Source organism: Plutella xylostella, chromosome Z (assembly GCF_932276165.1).
Source record: "Plutella xylostella chromosome Z, ilPluXylo3.1, whole genome shotgun sequence".
Lineage (NCBI taxonomy): Eukaryota > Metazoa > Arthropoda > Insecta > Lepidoptera > Plutellidae > Plutella > Plutella xylostella.
The window spans coordinates 11,187,114-11,214,956 of record NC_064012.1 but is presented as its reverse complement, the minus strand read 5'-3'; the positions used below and the strand labels follow the sequence as shown (position 1 = coordinate 11,214,956).

The 27,843-nt window shown below is 36.0% G+C and overlaps 1 protein-coding gene across 4 annotated transcripts in view; it reads right to left on the bottom strand.

Moving 5' to 3' along the window:
• Positions 1–27,843, bottom strand: part of LOC105381632 (epithelial discoidin domain-containing receptor 1) — a 170,149-nt gene that overhangs the window by 20,333 nt on the left and 121,973 nt on the right. For all 4 annotated transcript variants that reach the window (XM_048632388.1, XM_048632389.1, XM_048632387.1 and 1 more), the window contains 2 exons: positions 27,248–27,360; positions 23,436–23,530 (listed from right to left, as the gene is read on the bottom strand). In XM_048632388.1, coding sequence (XP_048488345.1) covers positions 23,436–23,530; positions 27,248–27,360 — 208 coding nt within the window. The remainder of the gene's footprint in view (positions 1–23,435; positions 23,531–27,247; positions 27,361–27,843) is intronic.

Here is a 27,843-nt window from a genome sequence, read left to right as displayed (position 1 = left end):
GCTCAACTCCTAATCCTAACGTAAATAATTTCACTTTTTTCAAACGATTTTAACTCAAAACACTTAACAAATAGTATCAAATGATGAGTGTAGAGAGAACCTATGTACCTATGTTAAGAGCAATAGCAAATACAATTAGCAACAATTTTAATAAAAAAGATCACCCCCACTGCAGTACCTAGGCCCTTGATTCAACAAATCAACATGCCCAACATTTGTTTAACTCATACATAGAAGCGGATTTTTCCCCTAACTTCAAAGACTTTTCAATATATTGACCTCGACCTTACGGCGAAGGGTAATATAACCTAGATATGTTAATAGGTGTACACATATAGGTTAGTTATTAACTTTTATGGCTCCATTCCGCTCATGAAATAAAATTTATGGCACATCATTGAGTGAAATTTATTAAACGTCGAACGTCGTTATACTCTTGAACTATGAGTATGTTTAAGTAGGTATAGTGCAATGTTATGAAGGGAGATCGTGCTAAGTGCGTTTATGTACGGGATTATATAACATACAGGGTGTTAATAACTAAAGCGTCCGTAGTCGAGCTAGCTTCAGTAATCGTAACCGATCACATAGGTTAAGCAACAACTGGCACGGTCAGCCATTGGATGGGTGACCGATTTCAAGTGGTTCTTTTCTGGACGCTTCCGTGCTTCGGACGGCACGTTAAGCCGTGGGTCCTGGTTGCTGCTTCGGCAGCAGTCGTTAAGCCTAGTCAGAGGCTTTCGGGCAGCCTGAAAACATCTGACAGTCGGGTTGCCCACTTACCCGACAACTTCAGTGCATTGTACTCATTCAAAAATGGCGATACGGGTCGCGACCTATCACGTGAGTACAAATTTACAGCGAAAAGCGGGTGACTCGCTTGCGTGTCATCTCTGACTACCCCTTTGGGGATTACAATCGTGAGCATATTTGTGTATGTATGTATGTCATATCTATGCTTTCTATACAATAAACCACATAATGTACTGGACAAACTAAAAAATATATCTGAAGACATACACCGCTAAAGACATAAACTTCTTATAGATCTCCAAACTAAAGTTCTCGTATAGGGCAAGTGTACTTTATAATATGTATTTGTATAGTATAGTAAAGTGACAACTGATTGGACTGGCTGATCCTCCCTGAATGAGCATGGTGACGAATCCTATTTCAGCTCTAGTATTTGTCACTCACATACTAAGAAGAAGTCATCACAATCATACAGGTACATATGCTTTCGTAGGTACATATGCGAAAGTATGTTACAGAGTTTTTCATTCTGAACAACTTTTGTTATAATGTCAAAAGTTGTTCAGAATGAAGGATCATATTTATATTTAAAGGGTCAGGTTGCATCGTCGGGAAACTAGAATATGAAGAAGCCGACAGCTTCATGGAAACAGGTGCGGTCCTACCATTACTACAAATGAAAAAAACACTAGGTATATCATAACCACGACGCGGGAAACAATGAAAAATATACTAATTGACGATGAAAACAGCGAAAATAAGTTTCTACTTATTCAACTCTCAACACACATGTTTCTAACTTGAACGAACTAATTAAAATAGTTAGTTAAAAGTTCATATTACTTACATAAAATTCAACGCTTGGAGCGTAAGTATAAAGTTAAAAATTAAATAAGTACCTAATTAAAAACGTCACTTTCAGCAAGTAAGCAAAGTTTAACAAACATAAGGTACAGCTAAGTTTGAAATTAGTCGTACATTTCAAAATAAGAATAAAAAAATGTACATTCGCTGGCACTGAAAAAGTTCCAGTAACATAGCTACTACATTACTCCTAAAGGCTTGGCTTAAGTAATGACGCCGCCTGCAATATTGATGTACATTTAACGGCGCATCAGAATGTTTCCAACTAAAAAGCTAAATAGGTATTGTGAAAAATTTTAATAACATGTTTTAAAATATAGAGGCCATTGTGTTTGCCTTTTGTGGGTGGAATTTTGTATTGCTCGTGAGTTTAAGAGCATGATGTTTAAAGTAAACTCACGGGCAATGAAATAGTTCCACCCACAAAATTCCGACACCAAACGACCCCAATTTTTACAAAGATTTAATTTAAAATTTTAACATACTATCACCATTTTTAGTTGGTAATACCTTATCATTGCCCGTGAGTGTATGTAAAGGCAATGGCAGGTGGAACTTTTTCATTACTCTCGAGTGTCTGTAGGTATACGAATACGTCCATAAAGTGGCGAGTTTTATCAGAAAAGATCTTCTAATCTCGGCCGGTAATAATGCGCAGTATCGAGTCGAAACATTATTTGTAGAGTAACAGTAGGTACCTAAGTAATTGCGGGAACCCGGTTCCGTAGCCTCATAATGAGTGTGGGGGGAAGTGGGGGGTGATAAATTCAGCTTTTAGGTGGGGGTGACGCTGGTAACGATACTTAAGCGATATTGTAGTTTGCTGATATTTTATTGCTATGATGTGCATTTTCGTACCATATTTTTTCGGTTTAGTTTTACTTACTTACTGTAGGGCAATGTTTTTTTACAATGTTGTTTTAAGGATTTGTCAAATTTATATATGATGACTTCATTTTGTATTAGGTATTCTGTACTTATTGTAACGCATATTTTCAAGTTCGAGTTTTAGGTATTTAATATTCGACAATTCTTAAAGATAAATTCAATTTCTTAGGTACTTACAAACCTCCCGTACTAGGTAATTAGGACGACAAATGTCGGGATTCAAATTGAAGCCTTCGGAAAGACTCGAAGCCAAACTGTCCTGAACAAAAAATTGCGAATTTATACTTTAATCCGAGCCTGAAGTCATATTCCTGTCGCACCTGCAATACTGCCTACTCGCTTAAATACACACGAGCTTCCCTTCATTTAAATGTAACCTTTATTTTAACACCTATAAGAGTTGTAATGTCACGTGCGCTTCACGCCTCGTGAGTCACGGGATGGGGCCAGGAAACGTGATCATTTGCGAAAGACTTTGTGACCCGAAAATGTTTTATATGAAAATAAGACAAACTTCACCAACTGAACCCGTATGAATTAAACGTTAATTTGTCCTGTTAAATACCTATGTGGCAATACTCGTGAAGACGGATCGTGTAGTCTGTTGTTAAGTTTTCTTCAAATATAAACTTAATTTATTGATAAGTATAACAAAACCGCGTAGGTTTTTATTTAAATATGACAACAATTTTTTTTTCGTATTTTAACCTCATTTTTACTAACCAATATACTAACTACTAAAGATCATGTTATAGTGCTTTCCATAAATAGTTTCTTAATGGCGTTGATTATAATATGACTGCTACGTGTGGTATAAAATGAGTATTTTACACGCCAATCAATTAGTTCACCCTTTACATATTATGATACAATATATATCCGAGACACTAATGGCCGCCCCCTTATACAGGGGGATGCAATTTTTCGCTCCGTTTTGAATTGCACAGGAGCGCGGGCGTACTATGTTCAGATTACCGTATTGACGGTTGTACGAACACCAATTGAAAAATGAGTCTGCACATACCACCCCTTTTTTATTCACCTTTTGGGATCTGGGAAGTTACGCTTACATCCGGCTATTTCTGTGCTCACATTGTGTTTTGAAAAGGTGCTTCATCTTATTAGTTATTGGAGTCTGTAAGAGCAGTTTGTTGTATATTTTATAGTATGAAGCTAAGAAGTATAAATTTATGTTATTTTTTATAATTATAAATAGGTTCTAATCCACAATCTAGCCGTGAGTTCTTAGCACTTTCTTTGACGATGGTTAAGGGCCCGTACAGGGTGACGTGCCGCGCCAATTTTGGGTTTTCAATGCTCTTCACACAGCACACGCAGTGACACGCACACATGTAAGTTTGCACAGTGGGTCGATAAACTTTTACTCGCCAACTTTATTGACAATTATGTCCAAGTACATTTTGGGTGATTTTAGGGTAAGTAAGTATAATTCTTACTTACACTGGTAGGCACCAGGAAAGAGTAGAAATTAATAGGGGTGCCATTTTACTCTATACTCGGAACCCGATTAGCTTTCTCAAACAAATGTGGTATTTAGGTACTTGTAGAAAGGTAACTACAAGTATTAAAGTGTAGATAATAAGTTTCGGGCATCCTCCAGCCAACTGAACCCCGACGACAAAGCAAAGTAAATACATAGTGTCGCAAAAGGGCTATACTAAGCCAAAAGGGGATGACTCAAGGAGTCATTCTGGACAACTTTTGTTCTACGAGATTTGCAAATTCGCGAAAAAAAATATTCGTTTTCCATGGTAAAAAGACACAGTCATGTCCAACAAAGTTTCTATTTTGATGTATGAGGTATTGTTAGAAGCGTATTGATGGCGCGATGGTTATAGGCTATGTGACGTTCCATTAAAATGTACATAGCGCCCTCTAGAGGACATAACGTGATGATCGAAAAAATAATAATTCAACTTTGCCGTGTAAGGTATCAAATGAAAGGGCATGATTTTCACATTACAAAAATATGCATATTGAAGGTATTTAAATAACAACACCAAAATTATTGAACTAAAAAATGATCATGAACTACTGACGTAAAATTTCATAAAATAAAAGCAACTAAAAAGTTACAAATAAAAAAATACAATTATAAACAAACGAAAAACCCGACTGTACGCTAAAAACATGAAAACAAGTCCCAATGTTAATGGAAAGTATCGCAGGCGGGGAACAACTTGACCGCCACTCAAGGCCGTTTTCTAAGTAACATTCAGCTAAATGGTGAACCCTCTGCTGGTCCCCGCCTACGATACTTTCCATTAACATTGGGACTTGTCAAGAAAACTCAACAGGGGTTTCCATACTAAAGTGAACAGGACTGAAAACCATCACACTTTTTACCTTTAAATTGCGCTAATTTTGTTAGTTTTTCTGTTGAATTTTGTCCACCTTTTCTGATTGTTTTGGACATATCTTGGTGATACCTAAATCGATTTGATATTGAAATATCTCATTTGAAAGCTTATAAGTTGACAATGTTTTTAAGCTGAAGTGCACAAAAAATTGTTGTATGAAATTCTTTTTTAATTTAACTTATTTCTTTTTAGGTTTTGAATATTTTTAAAAAATGTTTATCTATTTTGAGGTATTGTGTCTAATTTAAGTCAAATAATGCACATTTGATTATTTTAATAAGTTTATTAAGATGTTACTAATTCAAAACAAACAAAAAAAGTATTGAAATATGGCTAGTTTATTTATTTTCGGTTTTAAACATGAAATTTTGGCAAAAATTCAAAAAATCTTTAAATATTAAATATCTTAGAAATGGTTAAGTTTCGGATAATGCATTATAGGGTATAATCGACTGGAAATGACTCTATCACCTCTTGAAAGGATCAGGTCTACTTACCAATAACCCTGTATACCGCTTTTTCAATACCTTTAAGTACATTTTTTGGTAGCAGCATAATATTTTTACTTAATTTTAGGGTTTCGAACGTCAAAAGAAAAAAAGCAACCGTTATAGGATCTCTTTGTTGTCCGTCTGTCTGACTGACTGTCTGTCACCGCCCTTTTTCTCAGAAACGGGTAAACATATCAAGCTGATATTTCGCATAGATGGGGAGTACCCCAAAAAAAATTTTATGGTACTCCCTGTCCCACACAAGTAAATTGGGGCTTATATTTTTTCCAGTTATTTTGATGTGTATCCTTTTTTTCTTTGTTGTTTTGTATAAGTATGTGTTTCTTTTCTTTAAATCTGTATTTTTTTTGTTGTTGCTGTCTATGTGTCGAATAAATGTATCTTTATCTTCAAATCACGCCATCTATAGTTTGTTTTTTTTGTGGCTACTGTCTATAGAAGAAATTCCGTCATTGACAATTTTACGTTACGAATTTATTTTTATTTATTTTATTTTTATTTTTACATTTTCGTGGAGAACCAAGAGCATTTTGTTAATAAATAATTATTACTTATGAACACATAACAACTTGATGCCATTAACAGAATGAGCTTAGTAAACCCAGTAAACCTAACACATCCAGAGAAAAAAATAAAATCTCTTTCTCTCTCTCTGAAAAACATACTTAATAGCCTAAACTCGATGCTTTTAGCTATTAACATCTTTGAAATAAAATTGAGCCACCACCGTGTTACTGCCCTCATCAGATCCTCACGAGACCATACCTCAACCAGCACCAAGAGACTGTATTTTTGATCCCTAACCTAATGTTCGTGCGTATTGTCATCACTTAGATCCATTCGCTATATTCCTGCTCCTCATCAGACCTTTACGAGACTGTAATGTCACGAGAATATTGCACACTATCTAATTTAATTTAATGTATTGAATATACTGGGAGAATTATGCTTCCTCAATTTCAAATCAAATTATGTTGGTGTCATAAAAGTTGAAAAAGTGCAATGACAACCAATGTGCAGTGATTTTGTATCTGTACACGATAAGATCGCGAGCTGTCAGTGCTGCCTAAACCGACGTGACCCTACTTTGGAGGCCAGCGGCCAACTGAGTCAAACGTCACTTGTGTTTATGATTTTATAACACAGAAAGCCGCCATAGATATTTGTATGAAGATTTGAGGGAAAAAAATTGCTCAAGTTTGGGATTAATTTACACAAAATAAGTGTGTGTTTATTAAAAAACAAGGTATTTAGCGCCTAGTCAAAGCCTTTAACTTTATAATATGATAAAAATCATATGAAAATTCTTAATAATTACGACAAAGTTGTTACAATACGGGAGTGTGATTTTCTGGTTTTTCGTCATATTCTGAATTTTATTTACAGTTATCCATAATCATTTACTTGAATTCGAATCATTCAGCACCTAGCTAGACTCTTCGGCTACCTGTGTGATTTTTTTCAAGGTTGTAGAGCATCGTTTACTACATAATTCTATGACAATGCCAACCCTCGATTCCCCCTTGCAGACCTTTAAGACTGTAGGTTTTTTTACAATTGAAAATAACATTTTGGTGTAAATTGATAATGCATTATACGAATGGGATGGAAAGCGGACACATCGTTTCAACAATATTAAGAGAGGTTTATTCAATTTCCTGATACAAATTAATTACGTACCTTGTCTCTTCGTAACAATTTAATACGGACAATTTACGCGCCGTAAATGACGCCCGATCCGTTGGACTATTAGGTTACGTCAATTAAATTCGTTAACATAATCACATTGTTGATGTTTACTCATCTGAAATAACCATGTTACAACACGAATACGACTGAGAATCTCTGAATGGTTAGACGTATAATTTGAAACATGATTGTATTATTATATAAGTATCATTCCGGTTCAAATTCTAATTCAAGTCCTATTCAACGTTAGACAGATTGTTTTAGCAGTGCAATTTACGAAGTGCGCCTAACGTTCTGTACAATTCTATGTGATAAATACGGTCTATACTACTGAATCAAAGGCATAGTGGCCTCTTCGAAATATGAAGCCACGACGTCTCGTAGTGGTTCAATCATCAAATGGACACAGTATCTGGACAGACTGTGTACCTACTCTAATACATAAGATAGAGATAGAGATTGTATACAGTAAAATGAAAATGTTGTTCAGAAACGGTCACCGATTTTGCCGTTAACAATTTACTAATGGTCTTATAAATAAAGCTGGCAAGAAGTTGCTAGGTTGTTCGTTATTTTGTCTCATTTTTACGTTCAGAAATCAGCAGAGAGGAGTAATTTATAGATCACTTTCGGATTTACACTCTACTTTGTACTGGTAAGATCCTATCATGTTCTGGATAACGTCTATAGAATCTCTTCTTTTGTTAACGTTGCACAGAAGGATACCTAGCAATATCTACATCATAAAGGCTAGAAGTGACGTAATTAGGTAAGTATATAGTAATTTTGTTACTTTTATTACATTTTAATGGGAAAATTAAGAGTCAGTGTCCTCTCTATATTAATATACTTATTGTTATTTTGATAAAGCTTGAGTTGATGTATACGTGCAAATTGCTTCTACAAATCAGTGCATAACATGCACGAGATTTACTAAATATGTACATTTGTACATCAATAAGTAAACTAATAGTTAAGAACACTAATAACACGTCCAACTTTGGTCGAAACTGTGTTCAATGACCGTCTGGGTTTATAGAAACTGGCTGCCTAACAATAGTTTCCACGTCAGTCTTCAGACATAGTCAAAACATAGTTAAAGTACCTACCTAAGTAATTGTTTATATTTGCTACTTTACATTATTATGTTGTATCTGTATGTTTGTCTGAATGCGACCATAATGCGTTTTACTTCCGAGGTTTTTATTTTTTTTGCAAAGTACACTTACGGGCAATGAAAAAGTTCCAGTGACGTATGGTATGGAACGGCAATGGCATGGACAGGGGGAACTTTTTCATAGCCCGCAAGTGCATATCAATTATTTTCAAAAAAATCACATTTATCTAAGTATTTTTGTACAAATTACCTGCTATATTTTCTTACCTTTTCATAGTTTCGACAAATAAACACAGCTATTTACACTGGGTCAAAACGCTGTTCAATTTTAAGCAAGTTCGTTCACAAATTGCATTGGCAAGCAATTCAGAGACCCGGTGAAGCTGGGTAAATACCGCGCTAACCAACTTAGTTGTTCCAGACGAATATGGAACCATCTCAGCCTTGGTTTAACATTTAATAGTAAATACATTGTTTTATTATACCTACTTATACACTCACGGGCAATGAAAAAGTTCCACTCACAAAATGCCGATACCAAACGATCAACATTTAATTTATAATTTGAACAAAATATAATAGTTTTTAGTTGGTAATATCCTGATGCTCTGTGAAATATACTTCATTGTTGCAGAAGACGTCATTAAGCTTGCCTTTTCCGTTTAGAAGTAATTTGTGTTTTTCTCAGTGGAACTTTTTCATTGCCCGTGAGTGTAAGTATATTTTGTATATAATAAGTGTTTCAATAAATATTGTTAACCAAGGGGTTCACCCGAGGTAAACACAGCTTTTCATTAGAAGTACGAGGTAAGTAGATAAAAAGCTTGAATGAAAAAAATATAGTTCAATCAATATTTTTTTCTTCTAATATCATGCGTATATCAAAGTCAACCACAAAATGATTACCTCACTCTTATTACAAAGTAAATATCATCAGGTTTAAGAAGGTTTTTACTTATATAATTCATCATCATTCATCGCATGTTACATAAGTAATAAAGAGCCAGTGTCATGTCTCTTTTCAGATAAAACACGTTTATTTTCAGAGCATGAGTGATGAAAAATATTAAAGTATGTATTAGGTATATGACAAATCAGTCAAGCGTGTCATACTTAATTTGTATTTCATTTGAGTCGTACTCATTTTGTGTAGCCTGCAGTAAGTAGGTATCTACAAAAGTTTTTTTAAATTATCACATTAAATCCAGCAACATAAAAACCTCTATTTTTTAAAACTAAAAAAAATTCAACGTTTCTTTAAAAAAAAACTTCAGTTTGAAAAAAAAATACTTTTAGTCTTTTCCCAGTGGGGAGTTTACATGGACTATGCACTATCGCATTGCCCCCTCTCCTCCCCTTTCCACCCCGGCCATTTACTCCTTACCCCGCGTTAGCCTGAACTTAATGAGGGCTAGTTATAGGTGTTTAGTTAATCTGGATTAGTCCTGAAACGCAACACCGCTTAAGCTGGACCGTTATAAAGTGTTGCCTTGTTACGGGGACTCCCCTCTTTATGTTTCTGCTAGTTTAGGGGCAACCGAAATTTGATCTTTATTCAATCGGTAGGATTTAGTTCGTCGGATTTAGTTACTACTATACTATAAGTGTGGTAGGTTTTGATCGACGGCTGTAAGGTAAACTACGTTAAGTATTTTTAAAAATAATGGAATATAAGCTACATAACTTCCACCATGTACAAACTGTACTAAATAATATTATTTTTATATATAGGTATTTGAAAGTTTATCATTTATTTTTATATTAAAATATAGGTAGGTAGTTTAGTTTGTAACATTCTTTATTATTAGGCTTAAATTACTATTTCATAATAATATACTTTATGTTTGGATTTCGTACTTTGGAATTATAATGTATCACGTGAATACATATTCAAATTAGTATAAGTAACTGGATATATTTTTGTAACCTACTTTTAAGGAAAAAAATTAGCAACCAAGCGGAAACTAACATACCAAATACCACCTATAGTTAGTACTTAACTACCTATACAATTGGTCAACATGCTGCAAACCAGTGATAAGAGAAATAGGTACATAGCCAAGGATTTCTATAACATAACGATTGCTTGTTATCTCAACGATCGCTAGAGCAGTTTGATTATGTACTGAGGGCTTATTCTCGTGTTTTAAAGATATTCAATTCAAAGTCGCAAAACTGACATTTTCTATTTGGACCTCAAACATACGTGACGTTTTTGAGGGTATTATGTTCGCAAGGGAACGTATTTAATAAAATGCTTTTTTTTTAAGTTTCTTATAATTTCAATAATGTTAAATAAACAACAAAGCTTTAAGTATTAAACTGTGTTTATGATACAAGAATAACTCTTCTGTTATACACGGCATATTGATTCACTAAGCGTAACGCGACTTAAATCCGCACAGATTTCGCAACACGGTTTCACTGCATTCAAATTTTGAACATTGCATCACTCGTGCCCACTCAGCTGCAATAACGCTATCTAATACCAGTCAAGCATGAGTTATTTCGAGAATTGGATTGTGAATCTGTTTGTTCATTCAGAAAATTTGGTATTGAACTTGACCTGACCTTTACCCCAACGTGCGGTGGCTACGCGATCCCGCCCCAAAATTAAAAGGTTCCAAGCTTTGCCGAAGTTAAAATTCCCGATAATTTTATAATTAGAAAAGAGTTCTCAACTTTACAACGACCTCTGATGTTGATGAAAATACCTAAAATATTTACGGTCGCATACCTTACTTTAAGAATTCCTACCCACTAAAACGGTGAATTGTTGTGCCATATGAAGAAAGTTAAACTCAAATAACATACTGGTAAAAGTTGATTAATTTTCAAACTTTGTAATTACCAAATAATAAGTTGTAACTGAGTTCTAATTATACCAAAAAAATATAATGATACAATCACGTGCAAAAAAACCAAACGACCCATTATTGATTCAAATAGTTTCGTTTTTAGTTGGTAATAATCTGATGCGCCGTTAAATGTTCTTAAATATTGCGGAAGGCGTCATTCAGGGTGGCTAGCACAACAAAGTTAATAATAATAAAAAAAAACTATGATCACTTGTCTGACATTATACTGTCAGAGCAAGAGACAAACTATTTTCTGGGCTTTTTCCGTTTAGGACTTATTTGGTGCTTTTCTCACTGGAACTTTTTCATTGCCCGTGAGTGTGATTTAACTTATCATATTTAAGTCGTAATTTTCTGGAAGCACCGAATCACTGTTTTATTTTTAACAAGTACCTAAATAAAAATATTGGATAGGAATGACAATTTTGTGACTGAAATGAAAGGTGGACACTGGACACCGGGCAGTGAGTATTTAATTTAATATATCATTCACCAATGGGTTTCCGGGTCTGATATAATGTAATCTATCAGTCTCAGATCGCTTTTTGGTGTGGTAAAAATAAACCAGAACAGTATCTATAGCTGTATGGATTACCTAGGTCCTAGGACTCCTAGGTGATTCTGATAAAAAGTCACCGTTGAGCTAAAGATGATGGACCTTCACATATTTATAATTGTCATTATTTGACTGATAAAATAGTATATTTAACTAAGGACAGATTTTTCAATAGTCAGATAAAAGTTATCTGAGTAATAATTATGATGCTGTCACATCTGATGTTTATTAGACAGTAACAATTTTATTCCAAAGATAACATTTATCTAACTATTGAAAAATCTGCCGTAAAAAACACAGCAAAAATCAAATACTTTCTGTATTTTTACAACACGGTGGGTTATTGTCATCATTTCGCATAAATATTAATTTCAACATTTCAACAATCCTATTACGGAATCATTAATGAGCCTATCATGATCAGCCGTTAGTTCCACTGATACGATGTCCGACCACACGACAATCATAGATTCTATTATCATCTGTCTATTGCGGTTTTCATGATATATCGGAAATACGTCGCTATTCTGGACGACCCAGGGGCCTTATCGCGAAGTCAAAACGAAATATCATTTACGAAGTAATTAGTGTCAAATTCAATACATTAATTTTGAATCCGAAAATGGTTGTCAAGACCAGTTCGAGATAATTACACCGCTTTTAATAGGCGACACAGTAGGTTATCCTAGAAAAGATAAATATTATGGTTTGCGTCTTTTTTATAGAAAGCACAACCAAAAGTTCACAAAACAAGGGCGAATTTTTTTTATTGATGAAAAAGTGAGTACAAATAAGAAATAAACATCTTTAATAATAATAATGAAATCATTTTGGCCTATAAGTGATGAATACTAGCAGTAAATCTTGAAGGGATATACACGATTTAATTATACCCAACGTTGAATATGGCCCAGTATTTCCTTTAGATACGATGGTACCGAATTAAAATTGTAGCGATAAATAACATTAATACCTACATATTTATAAAAAAGCATTCATTAAAATCACACAATGACAACAATAATCATACAACACACAATATTCTAACACCTCAAACAGATACCAAAGTACCAAACTTAGGTGCTAGGCGCAACTCGCAACATTTAGAAGTACGTTGCGGGAAATGCAAGTGTCAAGATTGTTTGACTTGAAGTTACACTCGCGTTGCATAGTTCATGCTTGTTTACCATCTAGCAGTTTTGACGTGACTACGCTACGTAGACAGTAATCGAATCACTTTCATACGAGTCGAGTTTGTATTAGTGTAATGTATTTGAAAACCGACTAGTTCCAACTTAGCTTTATCTTAAATTGTAGACTGATATTACTCAAGACTTATTAAACTATATATTTAACGTATTAACATTATTATTGTCACCTCCTACATTAAGGATTCGCTCTTGGTCAAAAAGAAGTAGAGTTAAGAGTTAACGTCTCAAATAAAAGAGCATTGATCAGTCCCAAATCAATACCACCAAAAAAAAAAGTAATCAATAAGATTTTATTCCTTGAAAAGTGAACTGCGTAATTTCTGAACGAGCGTACATTTGAGCCACTATCGGAACAGAGTAACCAATGGCACATATTGATTCTTGTAATGAACATTGGGAAAATGAATTTTCGTTCATTAATTACTCATAGCGCCCGGAAAGGGCCGTGTTTGGTTAGGAGCCGGGTTTACTACATAGAAAGTTCACTTTATTAAGTTCTGCCCATGTTTTACAAAGTTAAAATTTGATTAAAATGCACGACGGCGACGAGCTGTGAACATATATACACCGTCTGGGTATATCAAGAGATATTTTCAGTTTGATAGCAGCTTTTACGATGCAGAGAACATCGGGAGGTATAATAATGTACTTAAGAAGAAAGCTTAGAAAGTTTTTATTCTTAACATTAAACAACTAAAAATATATTTTTAATAATAAGAAGGACTTTAACATTATTATAAATAAAATATCATTCCGAAAACATTTTGTTGGTATTTGTTCTTAAAAGTTGTTTTTATGAATTGTTGAGACAAGTGTGGATAAATATCTTAATAACTATAATTATATAACGTTATGATTAACTGTAACTTCAATGTGTCACTCGTACACTTCAATTCAAAATAAATAACAGCTTTTTATTATTTATTAAAAAAGAGAACCGAACCATAATTTTGCAGTCTCTTACATTTCTACCAATTACGTATAGTTTAATTAACGTTTTAATTTTCAATTAAGAACTCTTCACATTCAATTTGGTTGATATTCCCCCTATTAGAATGACATCCGACGATATTTTCTGACGGGTAATTATGGTGAGGTTTTTAATTATGGTGACTCTGACGCGTTGGTAAATTCAATTAGTGATTAATTAGTAGACCACAGGAATTGGGTCGTCATTGTCATCCATGATATCTGGTTGGATATAATGAATCTGTGATATCAGATTGATTCTATGACTTTTAACGGTGGAATTTTTTAGACTAATCTTTGGACATACATACAGTAGGTATAAACGATTACGTTTCTGTACCTTGTCAAAGAATCAAATTAAAACAAGAGTAATTGGCTGTTAATATTATTTTTTATATCAAAAAGGATAAAAAATGTTTACCTGTTAATGTATATGTACATGACACATACGTGTACAGTGCTACTTACACGTGTATTAGTTGTACATTTTAATACGTGGCAGTACACAGGAAGTGTGTAACTACATTTCCTGTGAGGCATCAAAGCCATTGTGACTGGGATACAATAACAAAGCAATACCGAGAACTAATCACGTGTCCCGGGTATTACAATACAATCAATTGATCTTTAAATATCAATGACAAGTGACACGTACAATCATGAGCAGTGAAAAAGTTCCACTAACAAAATACCGACACCAAACATACCCAATTTTTTCATTAATTTATTGTAAAATTTGAATAAAATACTGTCGTTTTTAGTTGGTAATATCATGTTGCTCTGTTAAATGTACTTCAATGTTGCAGAAGGCGTCATTAAGCTAGCCTTTTCCCTTTCTGAGTAATTTGGTGCTTTTCTCAGTGGAACCTTTTCATTGCCTGTGATTGTACTCAGGCCCTATACAGAAAGAAAGCGAAATTGGCACAAAAGCTGCGCCGTTCTCTCAGTTTCATACAATTTCCGAATCAGGGCTGATAAGCATTATAGGGCCTTAGACCCCAAATTGCTTGCGGAAAGGAACCTCTGAAAAACGTAGCAAAACGCAACAGATCATAATTATTAATGTTTTTATCAGGTTTTTTAACAGGCCGTAATATAATACCGAGGATTATTTAATCTGACTGCGGCATATATAATACAAAGGTAACTTAGGTAACATTGGTTGCAAAATACTTAAAATAATTTAATTTGAATCCTATGAGTGAAAAAAGTTCGTCAACCACCGTGATAACTCCTACCGACAAAATTAGTAAAAAAAACTATAAGCTTGAGTTTTTAAAATAAATTAACCTTGAAACTTCCCTAGCAAAAACTAGGAAAGATCCGAAATCATGTTTCTGCTGAACAATAAAACAAAAACAACGAACTTACATACTTACGAATTCTTTCCCCAAAACATTTCGCATAAAGAAAGTTTAACGTGAACGTTTTTTTACAACCTATTCCCATCTGATATTGGCCCGTATTGGTAGTCGTCATTAGGTCGCCGGTAACGGCAGAATAACTTAGGCCTAGCCCCTTCAGGTGTCCGTGCCCCCTTCCCAGGGGAAATCATGGCTATGCATTGGGTCCCACAAGTGCATTACCAAAGGAGGCATGTAAATAGCGATCTATAGAGTGCGCTTGTTTACTCTCCTGTATGGCTTTCCTCGTATTAGAAAAGGATCTAGGGGTAAAAAGAGAAAGCCCTGTTTGCGGGGTCGTCTGTGTTGTTCTTTTGAATGCTTTTGTTCTTTGTTTATTGTCGGATATAGTGCGACTTAATGGAGCTTTTCCATTTTTAATGCAACCGGCTGTGGTCGATCGATGCAGTTCGAAATGAGTTAAGGGTCAGCAATAGGCAATCGAGGGTTGGCATTGTCATAGAATTATGTAGTAAATGATGCTCTACAGCCTTGAAAAAAATCACACCGGTAGTCGAAGAGTCTAGCTAGGTGCTGAATCATTCGAATTTAAGTAAAAGCTTATGGATAACTGTAAATTAAATTCAGAATATGACGAAAAACCACTCCCGTATTGTAACAACTGTGTCGTAATCATCAAGAATTTTCATATGATTTTTATCATATTATAAAGTTAAAGGCTTGGACTAGGCGCTAAATACCTTGTTTTTTAATAAACACACACTTATTTTGTGTAAATTAATCCCAAACTTGAGCAATTTTTTTCCCTCAAATCTTCATACAAATATCTATGGCGGTTTTCTGTGTTATAAAATCATAAACACAAGTGACGTTTGACTCAGTTGGCCGCTGGCCTCCAAAGAAGGGTCACGTCGGTTTAGGCAGCACTGACAGCTCGCGATCTTATCGTGTACAGATACAAAATCACTGCACATTGGTTGTCATTGCACTTTTTCAACTTTTATGACACCAACATAATTTGATTTGAAATTGAGGAAGCATAATTCTTCCAGTATATTCAATACATTAAATTAAATTAGATAGTGTGCAATATTCTCGTGACATTACAGTCTCGTAAAGGTCTGATGAGGAGCAGGAATATAGCGAATGGATCTAAGTGATGACAATACGCACGAACATTAGGTTAGGGATCAAAAATACAGTCTCTTGGTGCTGGTTGAGGTATGGTCTCGTGAGGATCTGATGAGGGCAGTAACACGGTGGTGGCTCAATTTTATTTCAAAGATGTTAATAGCTAAAAGCATCGAGTTTGGGCTATTAAGTATGTTTTTCAGAGAGAGAGAAAGAGATTTTATTTTTCCTCTGGATGTGTTAGGTTTACTGGGTTTACTAAGTTCATTCTGTTAATGGCATCAAGTTGTTATGTGTTCATAAGTAATAATTATTTATTAACAAAATGCTGTTGGTTCTCCACGAAAATGTAAAAATAAAAATAAAATAAATAAAAATAAATTCGTAACGTAAAATTGTCAATGGCGGAATTTCTTCTATAGACAGTAGCCACAAAAAAAAACAAACGATAGATGGCGTGATTTGAAGATAAATATACATTTATTCGACACATAGACAGCAACAACAAAAAAAATACAGATTTAAAGAAAACAAACACATACTTATACAAAACATCAAAGAAAAAAAAGGATACACATCAAAATAACTGGAAAAAATATAAGCCCCAATTTACTTGTGTGGGACAGGGAGTACCATAATATTTTTTTTGGGTTACTTTTCATTTCTTATGGATTTTTTTATGGATTTAATTATCTGAAATAAATGAATTATTATTAATATTACTCCCCATCTATGCGAAATATCAGCTTGATATCTTTACCCGTTTCTGAGAAAAAGGGCGGTGACAGACGGACAACAAAGAGATCCTATAACGGTTGCTTTTTTTCTTTTGACGTTCGAAACCCTAACATTAAGTAAAAATATTATGCTGCTACCAAAAAATGTACTTACAGGTATTGAAAAAGCGGTATATAGTACTAAACAAACAAAAAACCCGACTGCACGCTAAAAATATGAAAACAAGTCCCAATGTTAATGGAAAGTATCGTAGGCGGGGACCAGCAGAGGGTTCACCATTTAGCTGAATGTTACTTAGAAAACGGCCTTGAGTGGCGGTCAAGTTGGTCCCCGCCTGCGATACTTTCCATTAACATTGGGACTTGTTTTCATGTTTTTAGCGTACAGTCGGGTTTTTCGTTTGTTTATAATTGTATTTTTTTATTTGTAACTTTTTAGTTGTTTTTATTTTATGACATTTTACGTCAGTAGTTCATGATCATTTTTTATTTCAATAATTTTGGTGTTGTTATTTAAATACCTTCAATATGTCGGGGTTCAGTTGGCTGGAGAATGCCCGAAACTTATTATCTACACTTTAATACTTGTAGTTACCTTTCTACAAGTAAATACCACATTTGTTTGAGAAAGCTAATCGGGTTCCGAGTATAGAGTAAAGTGGCACCCCTATTAATTTCTACTCTTTCCTGGTGCCTACCAGTGTAAGTAAGAATTATACTTACTTACTCTAAAATCACCCAAAGTGTACTTGAACATAATTGTCAATAAAGTTGGCGAGTAAAAGTTTATCGACCCACTGTGCAAACTTACATGTGTGCGTGTCACTGCGTGTGCTGTGTGAAGAGCATTGAAAACCCAAAATTGGCGCGGCACGTCACCCTGTACGGGCCCTTAATTATGCAGAAAAATATTTGGAATTTAGTAACTTTTTTAAAATAAGTACTTAGGAATAAGTAGTAAGTATCAAGATTGATCGACTAACGTTGTGCTTACTTAAATTAATTTTCTATGAAAATAATAATATATAACATGTTTTATTAAATTTTAAAATTGTATATCAGCAGTTGATCTACACAAGTACTCGTACGTCGCGTCGTCTATGAAATCCACAAACGGACATTCAATTTCAACAGAAGAATAGACACTTGTTTTGAAATCGAATAGTAGTACCTATATTTGGAAAGCAAATCCCGTATACCCTGTTGTGAAGATTGAATTCTAGTTGATAAATAGGTGTTTCAACAAAAGACGTACTTACTGTCTTACTATAAAGAACTAGCCACATATAAGGCGATAACTAAGGCTAACTAGCACCTAGTAGTTAGTTTCGGCACATTTCGGGATCGTACGCAACGGACGCATAGCATTCAGTATTCTTTGTAAAGAAATTCACACAAGTGCGTCCACTTCATCGGCCGAAAGGTGGACGCATATCTTAAAAGCTTTTGTCTTGTAGGCGCGTACAGGGGCGCATTTTGGTGTACACTCAACTCGCACGAGGCGTAATATATTGGCGCACGTGTAAGCTCGTATGCTGAACAAAACACTGTAAAGTATTCTCACTTTACCGGTGAACTATCATTAAAACAGAAGAAGCCTTATTCGTGTTCAAAATTCAACATTACTTCGTCCAATCAAAAAGTTGGACGTGCGAACTTCCAAACACATGCTCGTCTCGTTTTCAATGTGCCCTATTTCCAAGATACACATTTATGCTGTAGTCTTTCGAAAATATGCCAGTTAGATGGGAAAACAGCTGCGTCAAAGACCAACTTTCGGCATATATTTCGAGCCACTGCTAGTACCGAAACAAGACTTAGACCGGACATACACTGCACTGAGGTTGAAATAGCATGCTCATTGCGCACTTGCTTAAACTGGCTAGGCTTTGAAACTTTGCAACATACTGTATAGATTCTAGTGTAAGTACTACGCCCGAGTTCGGAATAAGTCAAAATGTATGCTGGGTATTAGCAATAAGTGCTTAAATATGTATTATTCTGCTATGGTTTCTTTAATCTGAGAACTGCAATGTATCATTATAAGAAATACACTATAATAGCAGTCAGTGGTTTTAAATATTCAGAAAAGTGTACAATCATGTACCTCGTACCTGTAGCAAGGTACAATAATAGAATACTACCGTCCATGCAGGTTCATAAACCATTATAAAAATGCCATGAAGCACTGTTTTGTAGAGAGTAGCTAGCATGCTTGTATAATAGCACTGTGTAACTCCAACCAACTTCAGCCGTGGAACTATGCGCCTGCATGCTTGATGGTAAATAACAGACGAAACTTACGGCATGTAGGTACATATTTTCATTAAAAAAAATGTTGCACCAAAGGGTATTTCATCACGACCCATCACGTCCCCACTGCTGTGGCACGGGTCTCCTTCCAATGAAGGAAGGGTTTTAGGCCTAGTCCACGCTGGCCTAGTGCGGGTTGGTGGAAAAAGACAAATGGTATTTAAATATGACCTTTTAAATTATGAGTATACGTTAATCAACTTCATTAAGCTTTCACACGTATTAATATCGCTCAGCATTCCTCAGACTTTCCCCCCACCTACAAGAACTTAGTCTCTGCGATAGATAAGAGAATTAGCAAATTCTTGAAGAACTTGGAAAGTCTTTCCAAATTGTGTCTCAGGTATTACATAGGCACCATTATACCTACGTACGAGCGGTGGTAGCTAAGTCGGGTAAGCGCCCGCTTCTCACGCCAGAGATGCGGGTTCGAATCCCGGCACTGACATGTACATGACTTCATGACTGACATGAGTTCTTTTAACTTAAGAACAATGTATACCATCGCTCTTACGGTGAAGGAAAACATCGTGAAGAAACCTGCATATCTAGATTTAGCACATACTCCTACTCCCCCACAGAGAATATAATAGAAATAGAAAACCTACGTATATATTATTATGTATTATATATAGTGCATGCATACCATGTAACAGAACATGGCATACCTATTCAACTGCGATGCATATCACTCACGTCTGACATTTGATCGGAATATTTGGACCTGCATCGCAGGATCTATCACAGATTCATTCGCCCGCATCGCTATGTGGACTTAGGAATGTGAAGGACTCCAACTACACCTAGGTACTGATATGAAGGTGCGAACTGACCTGTGGGGTTACCACCACCAAACGTTAGCAATTAACAATCCTTATGCAGCGTGGCTCTTGTCAAATATGACGTCGTAAGTTGTATCTCAGATGTTTAACAGACGAGCGACGCTGCTTATGTATTGTTTTAATTGCTAATGTGTCGGTCGTGGTACGGTAGCTGAACCATACCAACAAACAAATCGAACAGTTTTAAAATACATAACAAGAAGGGAATGGAAAAAAGTTTGAAACGTAAACGTTCGGCAGACGTGAAAAGACAAAGCACTTTTCGTTTATTCATTACAAAACTCCGGCGATCGAAGCCAATTGTAAAATCGTCCCATAAATTACGAATATAATGTGAAATATACGCCTTTTTCCCGCTGTCCCATAAAGTTGGTGGCGGCAATTCTAAATCATTGATTCCGATGGAAGATAAAAAACAGCTTTTGATGTATTTGCATGCCGACGGTCGGTCATGTATTGATTTTTATTACGTACAGTTAAAGTACCACTTTTATAGTAACTTGGGGTCGTATTCTAGAGTCTTGGGAAGAAAGTAATTAATGAACTAAAGTAAATTGAAAAAAAAAGTTTGACCACTGAAAATGTGGTTTTAAAGTATAAATAGCACGGTGGTGATGTTCAGAAGAGAGCCGTTATATGCTGCAATTGTTCCCTACTAGATGCTGTAAAAAATTAAGTAGTGTAATTTAAAACGACGACCGAATGGCGTAGTGGTTAGTGACCCTGACTACTGAGCCGATGGTCCCGGGTTCGATTCCCGGCTGGGGCAGATATTTGTTTAAACACAGATATTTGTTCTCAGGTCTTGGATGTGCCCGTAAAATGGCAATAGGCCCGCCCCCTATTACATTGGGACTAACATAACACTCTGGCGAAAAGTGGGTGCAGCAATGCACCTCTGCCTACCCCGCAAGGGAGTACATTAGTACAAGGCGTGAGTGCGTGTTTTTTTTTTTTTGTAATTTAAAAATGTTGTTTTTTTATTGTAAGTTTTTACTTAAAATTAAAAAAAAACCTAACATATATTTGATGATTGTTTATTTAATCAGTGAAAACCGTATAATATAAAACATGACAATAGATGTATTGCAGAAGTAAATAATACATCTGGGTGCTGCCATTGGTTCCAGAATACGAGCTTCAGAGTTACGACGTCACATAAAACGATGCATATCGTTAAAACTTATGTGACTTTCAAGGGGGTGCGTGGTTTAGCTCAGTGGTAGAATTTAACTACATCCATGTTAAGTTGTAGGTATACGAATACAGCAATAATAGTCCAGAATTTTATCTTATAGGTTTATTATGCAGTGTGGAATTATCAGTGACGTTCCCGTTTATAGTTCTAGTTTCGCGATTTCAGAGTTCCATAATTGCTTCCTATACCTACATGGCAAAAGAATCGTAACCGTTAAAACTTCACGCTGTATATTTCAATATTTTTTTAAGTATGACCAATGAGCCAAAGAAGTATACACTGTATAATTATACTGTAATTATAGACGCGTATTTCAGATGAATCTGGCTCGTGTACGAAATGCAGGTTGAAGCGAGGACGGACCCGGTATGTGACTGTCGGTACCGATGATACACGCCGACCTGAATTATGCCACACATTGGATATTGCAGCTAAATGAACATTTTCACTCAAACTAACAGTATTTTGCCATCCGCATACACCGTATCTAGTACACATAGCGATGCAAATCCCACGATCTGTCCGCACTAACTGAAATGCTTCGTCCAATGAACACACACGATTGGTATTGAGAATGCTATGACTGTATTCTGAAGGCCTATCGATGCTTGGGATTGGCTTATTAATGTGTTACAGAGTTAAACGTAATGCAGCACACCGCATACATGAAATGATGAGCGCGAAGCATTTGGAGCACTTGGCATCCCGCGGTATTGGGAGAGCATACAGTTTAGGCTGTTTGATGGACACACACATAATTGAGAGCAATCTAAAATAAAGCTAGTAGGAGAAGCGTGTGAGCCACCTGAAAGTACATGATACATGTAGATAATACACTGGCGAACAATGAAAAAGTTCTACTCACAATAATACTAAAATACTCCTAAACGAAAAAAAAACCTAAATTACGCCGTCCAAAACATTGAAGTAACTTTAACAGCATCTGAATATAACCAACTTTAAACGTGATTATTTTGATCAAATTATAAAGAAAAAAATTGGGGCCATTAGGTGTCCACGGCATTTTGTGTGTGGAACTTTTTCATTTCTCATGAGTGCATAAGAAGCGTGTGAGCCACCTGAAAATACACGATACCTGTACATAATATAAATTCACACTTGTGCTTCACGCATGGAAGCGTCTACGACGGCTGGTCGACTATATTTCCAACACACTGGTCGCGTATAACAGATAACACGATTTACAAAATACACTTCAGCTCTTGTTGGGTGTTTAGGCACATCTTAGAAACGTTAAGTCTTAAACACGAGGGGCTCAATCGGATCGCAACTAAGACTCAAGAAGGATGTAGCCTAAGCTAAGCTTTTTGTGGCCTAAGAGGCAATTTTTTTTAGCCGAATCGTAATACATGTAAAATTCGGTATGGACATACCTAAAGCTATAATAGTGACAAATACACTAATCATTATGGACAGTATAATATCAAGTATCAGGTAAGTAATATCAAAACTAGTCGCTAAAGGTAAAAACATACATATTATATCGAATACAATCTAAATTAGCGAGACAAAACTGTCGACCCGGCCGCGACCCGTGTGCGTATGGCTTAACCTTCGGCGTTTATTCAGCGAGATAGAGGTGAGACAATACAAAGACTTCTTATATCAACTGAGGTAGACGCGGCTTTACTTAGACAATCGTCGCCCAAAAAGCGACCCCGGTAAATCATGAAACAAGAACTGATAAAATGGGATGGTAATATCCAATATCAGTAAGAGGGAAAGGAACGGAACGAATGGAAAGTTTCTAATTTTACCTCGTTGAAGCGCTTCAAACCAAAAGCTAGCTGAAAACTAGTGCTGTGGCCGTATAGTTCGCATCACATGCTGAGCTGGTGCCCTTTTGACGCTTTGGACAGCAACCTGTGGTGTTACTGTTTGTTTTGTATTGTATTATGGTCTATATTTATTTTTCATGTTGTTTTTTTATTGTATTATTTTCTGTATTTTTGTTGTTGCTGTCATATATTGCATGTGCCGCGTCTACCTCAGTTTACATAAGAAATCTTTGAGGATAAACAAGGTACTTACATGATGGATAATGTCCGTGGCTGCGTAGAAACTCTCGCCAGGGTCAGGCCGTTTCATCATGTAGGGTCTCGGAAAATCAGGCTCCTCGCAGATTTCTGCAAAAAAACACATCTCGTCACATCTGCTTGGGTCTCGCTCAGGTGTGAGGTGATTTTTTGGAGCGGTGAAATTATTTGTGTTTTTTTGTTGTCAGTGTAAAGGTATTTTTCTTCGTTTTTGTGTAACAAAGTTTATACTGGGCCTGTGAGCTTACATAATTTTCATTAATTTCAAAGGAGATAACCTTATTACACATTTTATGCTTCTATTGTGGCAGAAGCGAGTGAAATATTTGTCGCAGGAATCTGGAGCAGCCTAGGTGACCTAGGACTTCTCGGAGAGACCCTATACGATGTGTATACCTTCCACGCCATTCCACATTAATCTTCTCACAAAATATACCAATAACCATTCATTTTTTCATTAAAATTCATAATTATAGAGCAGTAATGTGTATTATAGGTAGAGCAGGTGAGCCAATTCATTTGAAACCCACACATAATTAAACGCCCGCCATTGGCTCGTCATATTCATAAATATTCCTGCCTGATTACCGGGCAGACAGCGAAAATGCATTAGAACTATGTGTCCCGAAGGTTCGCTGCGATTTTTGCACCGAAATTGCAGGCGCTACGGCAGGCATCGGGTATTAGGAAAAAGAAATGGTGGTGGATGTGAAATGTATGAAGAAAATATAAAAATATTTTTTTAAAGCTTATAACAAGAAGCGCGCGCGAATATCAAAGTTATGCAGTTATTTATAGACATTTATTTTAAGTCAAAATACATTTGAGTAATATTTATTAATGTAGTAATAGTAACCTACGAACTCGTAACATAAAATTTAATTACAGTACAAATCCAAAAATATATCTTTCCCACCACTTTTTATTTAGATATTGTTCAGAGGTCTACGAGGACCATTATCCGACTTTCACTGCACCATCGTTTCTTTTCAATATGGCGGCGGAACAATGGCCGCGCTTCCGGGACGGACTTCCGGTCTTTCCGTAACGAGCGACTGTCATAGTTTTCTTTTAAACGATTCACAGTTCAATGTCAGTTCGCTTTCAATTTGAAAAGCGGATTACAAAAAAGTACTTGGTTCGAATCGAGGCGATCCTTTGTTAATTGATGGCTTTAATTGGGAACGCCTCAGAAAAAGGAATGGAGAAACTCACTTTAAGTTGTTTTTTAAGGTCTAAGTTCTTAAGTCCGTGTTTATTTATATTAAGGACGAACGTTTTATGTAGGTCATTTCAGTCAGTTTGAAAACAATGTAAGTAGGCTTTTATAAATCTACATATTATAAAACTTCTTATTTGCTCATGGGCTTTTCCGCAGGTAAGGTATTAAATATTCTCAAACTCACTAATCATTACTGTTACATATATATACATATACTGTCTGATACTGTTTCATAAAAAAATACTTAAGTACATGCAAGCGCATTTTGCTACTTCTTCAACTAGAAAAGCATTCCGCATTCATTTCAATAAGTGTCTCTCCCATCGGAAATAACGCTCTCATATGAAAAATTGTTCGTTCATGTGCCTAAAGAGAGAAGCACTTTTTATTTTCCTCTGTTTAGTTTACTAGTTTTCTAGTAAAAATAAGATGTTTTCGTTCCTAAAGGTGCAAATTGGTGCTTATCGGACGACAAGAGGTCGCAGCAGGCGCGACGCGACTTGCCGCAACATCTCTACAGGTTTCTTAGTATTTCTATATGAGATGTCCCAGACGACACATGCAAACAGAGCGTGACGTTGCGACACGTGGTAACCTCACGTCGTGCGCCCAATTCACACCTTAAGTGGCCGACTCCACACGCGAGAGAATTGCAACGAGTTCGCTCTTCTATTGTCTTTGACTGACACTATGATTCTGAAAGCGTATCGTAACTCGCGACGGAATCGTAACGACTTCATTGCAACGGAAAAAGGCAAAGGCGGAGTAATCGCTTGAACACCCAGATTTCTTTAATATTTAAAATTATAAACTGCTTATGTATGCAGTTATACAGGTTCTATATATTTATAAAGGTATTCAACCAATTATTTATAATCTTCTTTTGTTAGTATGAATGCGCCTTGCGGGCATGCACTGGGCTCTCTCTGGGGTGCAGAGGTTGACAGTAGTCAAGTGGCACAGCGACGGGCTAACTAGCGCGGCTGGAATAACATGTTGCCTTGTTGACTCTGCGGCTTCAGTTTAAAGCTATGTTTATGGTGGAAGCGAGCGGTACCGTCAGCAATGCAGTGATGTAAGAATGTCGCAAAATTATCATCATAATAAAAATAATAAAAACCGCTTGTTGCGAAAGGGGTAAACCAGGGTGTATCAGTCTCAACAACTTTGGTTGGTGACACCTTGAGTCACCCCTTTTCGGCTTACTGTAACACTGTTGCGACTTGCGACACCCTGTATAAAAGGTGTTCATGTTATTGAAAAAATATAATTTTTTATAAGTTATCCTCTATGCTATGCCAGACTATGGCCCAAAAAGTTTACCAATTCATGTGCCGAATACCCTACAGTATAAAATATTTAGCTCTCAATATTTTTGATAATAATGTCCATACCCACAGATATTATTGATGTGTTAATCACCTGTTTTTGCTTGACATCATCTTAAATTATTTTAACCCCATAGACCTACTACACATTGAACCCTCATATATGACAAATTTTATTTGCACAAACAGGTAGGAGATAAGATACAACTTGACGGGTACGTAGGTATCCGTCCTATGCAGTATGTAGAATCCAATTTTCGGTGCACTACATGTTGTCTAGTCGAATCGTCTACGTGAAAAGACCGCTCAGGAGTTTCTTGCCTCCACGTCTTCCCCAAAGACAAAGAGAGATCTTTTTCAAATCTATCGATTAATTTCAATAATCTTTTTTGGACAGAAGTTGATAAAAAAAAATAACGTTCAGCAGAAAATTTAATATTAAATTTTATATGATGAATAAAAAGCATTTGAGTTTGAGTTTTTTGTCGACGAAAAATTTACGATCATAATATCCTGTCATGACATTTATGAAGTATCTACATACATTTTTTCTCCCAAATCTGCGCATAGAGGTAGATTATTCTGTAGCCGCACGATGGGTTAATGACTCGTGGCGCGGACGGAGCAACAAGGGTGGCAGATTGTAAACATGCCCATAAGCCTTTCATTGTAGGCGTGAGCGTGTGCGCTTGAAAACTCCACAAAAACCGAGCCAGCTTGCGTTCCTGACTTGTATTTAAATGGGGTGGCTTTTAATCGACTTTTTGCGAAACATTTGCTACACGCCCCGAAACCCGCTGCGCCGCGGCACAAAAAATGTATACAATTACATGCCTGATGTTAGGTTTACGTATTATACATATACATAAAGTGTATAAAACAGCGCACGGCAAATACGCGTACAGCTTTTTCGGTCTCTGTAGAAAATAGTGGGCGGTAAAGTGAGATTAATGGTGGTACTTAATTGTAAATTGTAATTGAATTAATTAATTGTTTATTGCTTTGCCTGGGCTAATGAAAAGTGTCAGGGCAGGTTGAACGTGTGCTAAAGCTGGTAGCCATTATGTTAAAGGCAAGAAAAATAATTAAGACAAGAGTAAGACAGACCTGTGTACTTGTGTAGGTTGAAATAGCAAGAGTCTGGCCACTATTATCATAATGAGAGAAACATAAATAATGAAATACCCTTCTGCGTTCGTGTAATATGTGTTAGTATGCATGTCATAAAACTATACAGAGGAAACATAATATTCTTACCGTTGTATTCGTTTTGTTCGTGTGCCATGTTGATGTCTCTCTTCTGCCGGCGTCCCAGGGTCTCTCGCCAGATGTTGTAGGGTTCACGGTAGTCCTCATCCACCACGGCAGGTCTGTGGAAATACCGACACTTAGTACACTGGACCAATGTGGTGGCTGTGTCTGTTCAGCGAATGATAAGCGAGGATTTGGGGCGGTTGTCGCAATGGACGAATAGCGGCTGAGCGGCATAGCGGTAGCATATTGGTCACCAATGGCGTCATTGGGTTTGGATTTATTGGACCCGCACCTAGCCCCATAAGCACCATCGAGGGGGCCCAAGGTGTATTTTTCGTATTTGTATAGATAGCTTTGCTATTTGTAACTTCTCGACTGTTTTTTTCTAATGACAGTAAATCGACGACTTTGTACTAACAATATTGATTTTTATTAGCTTGATTTAAATAAAACTTCACAATGAGGAATAAAAATTTGTATTGATTAAACCTCAAAAGTCATGAAGAAGTAGCTAACGAAAATAAATAATTTGCCAAATGTTAAACTCTTGTTCGCCGCTTTGTCGAAAAAAGACCAAAACAGATTTTCATTTTACAGTT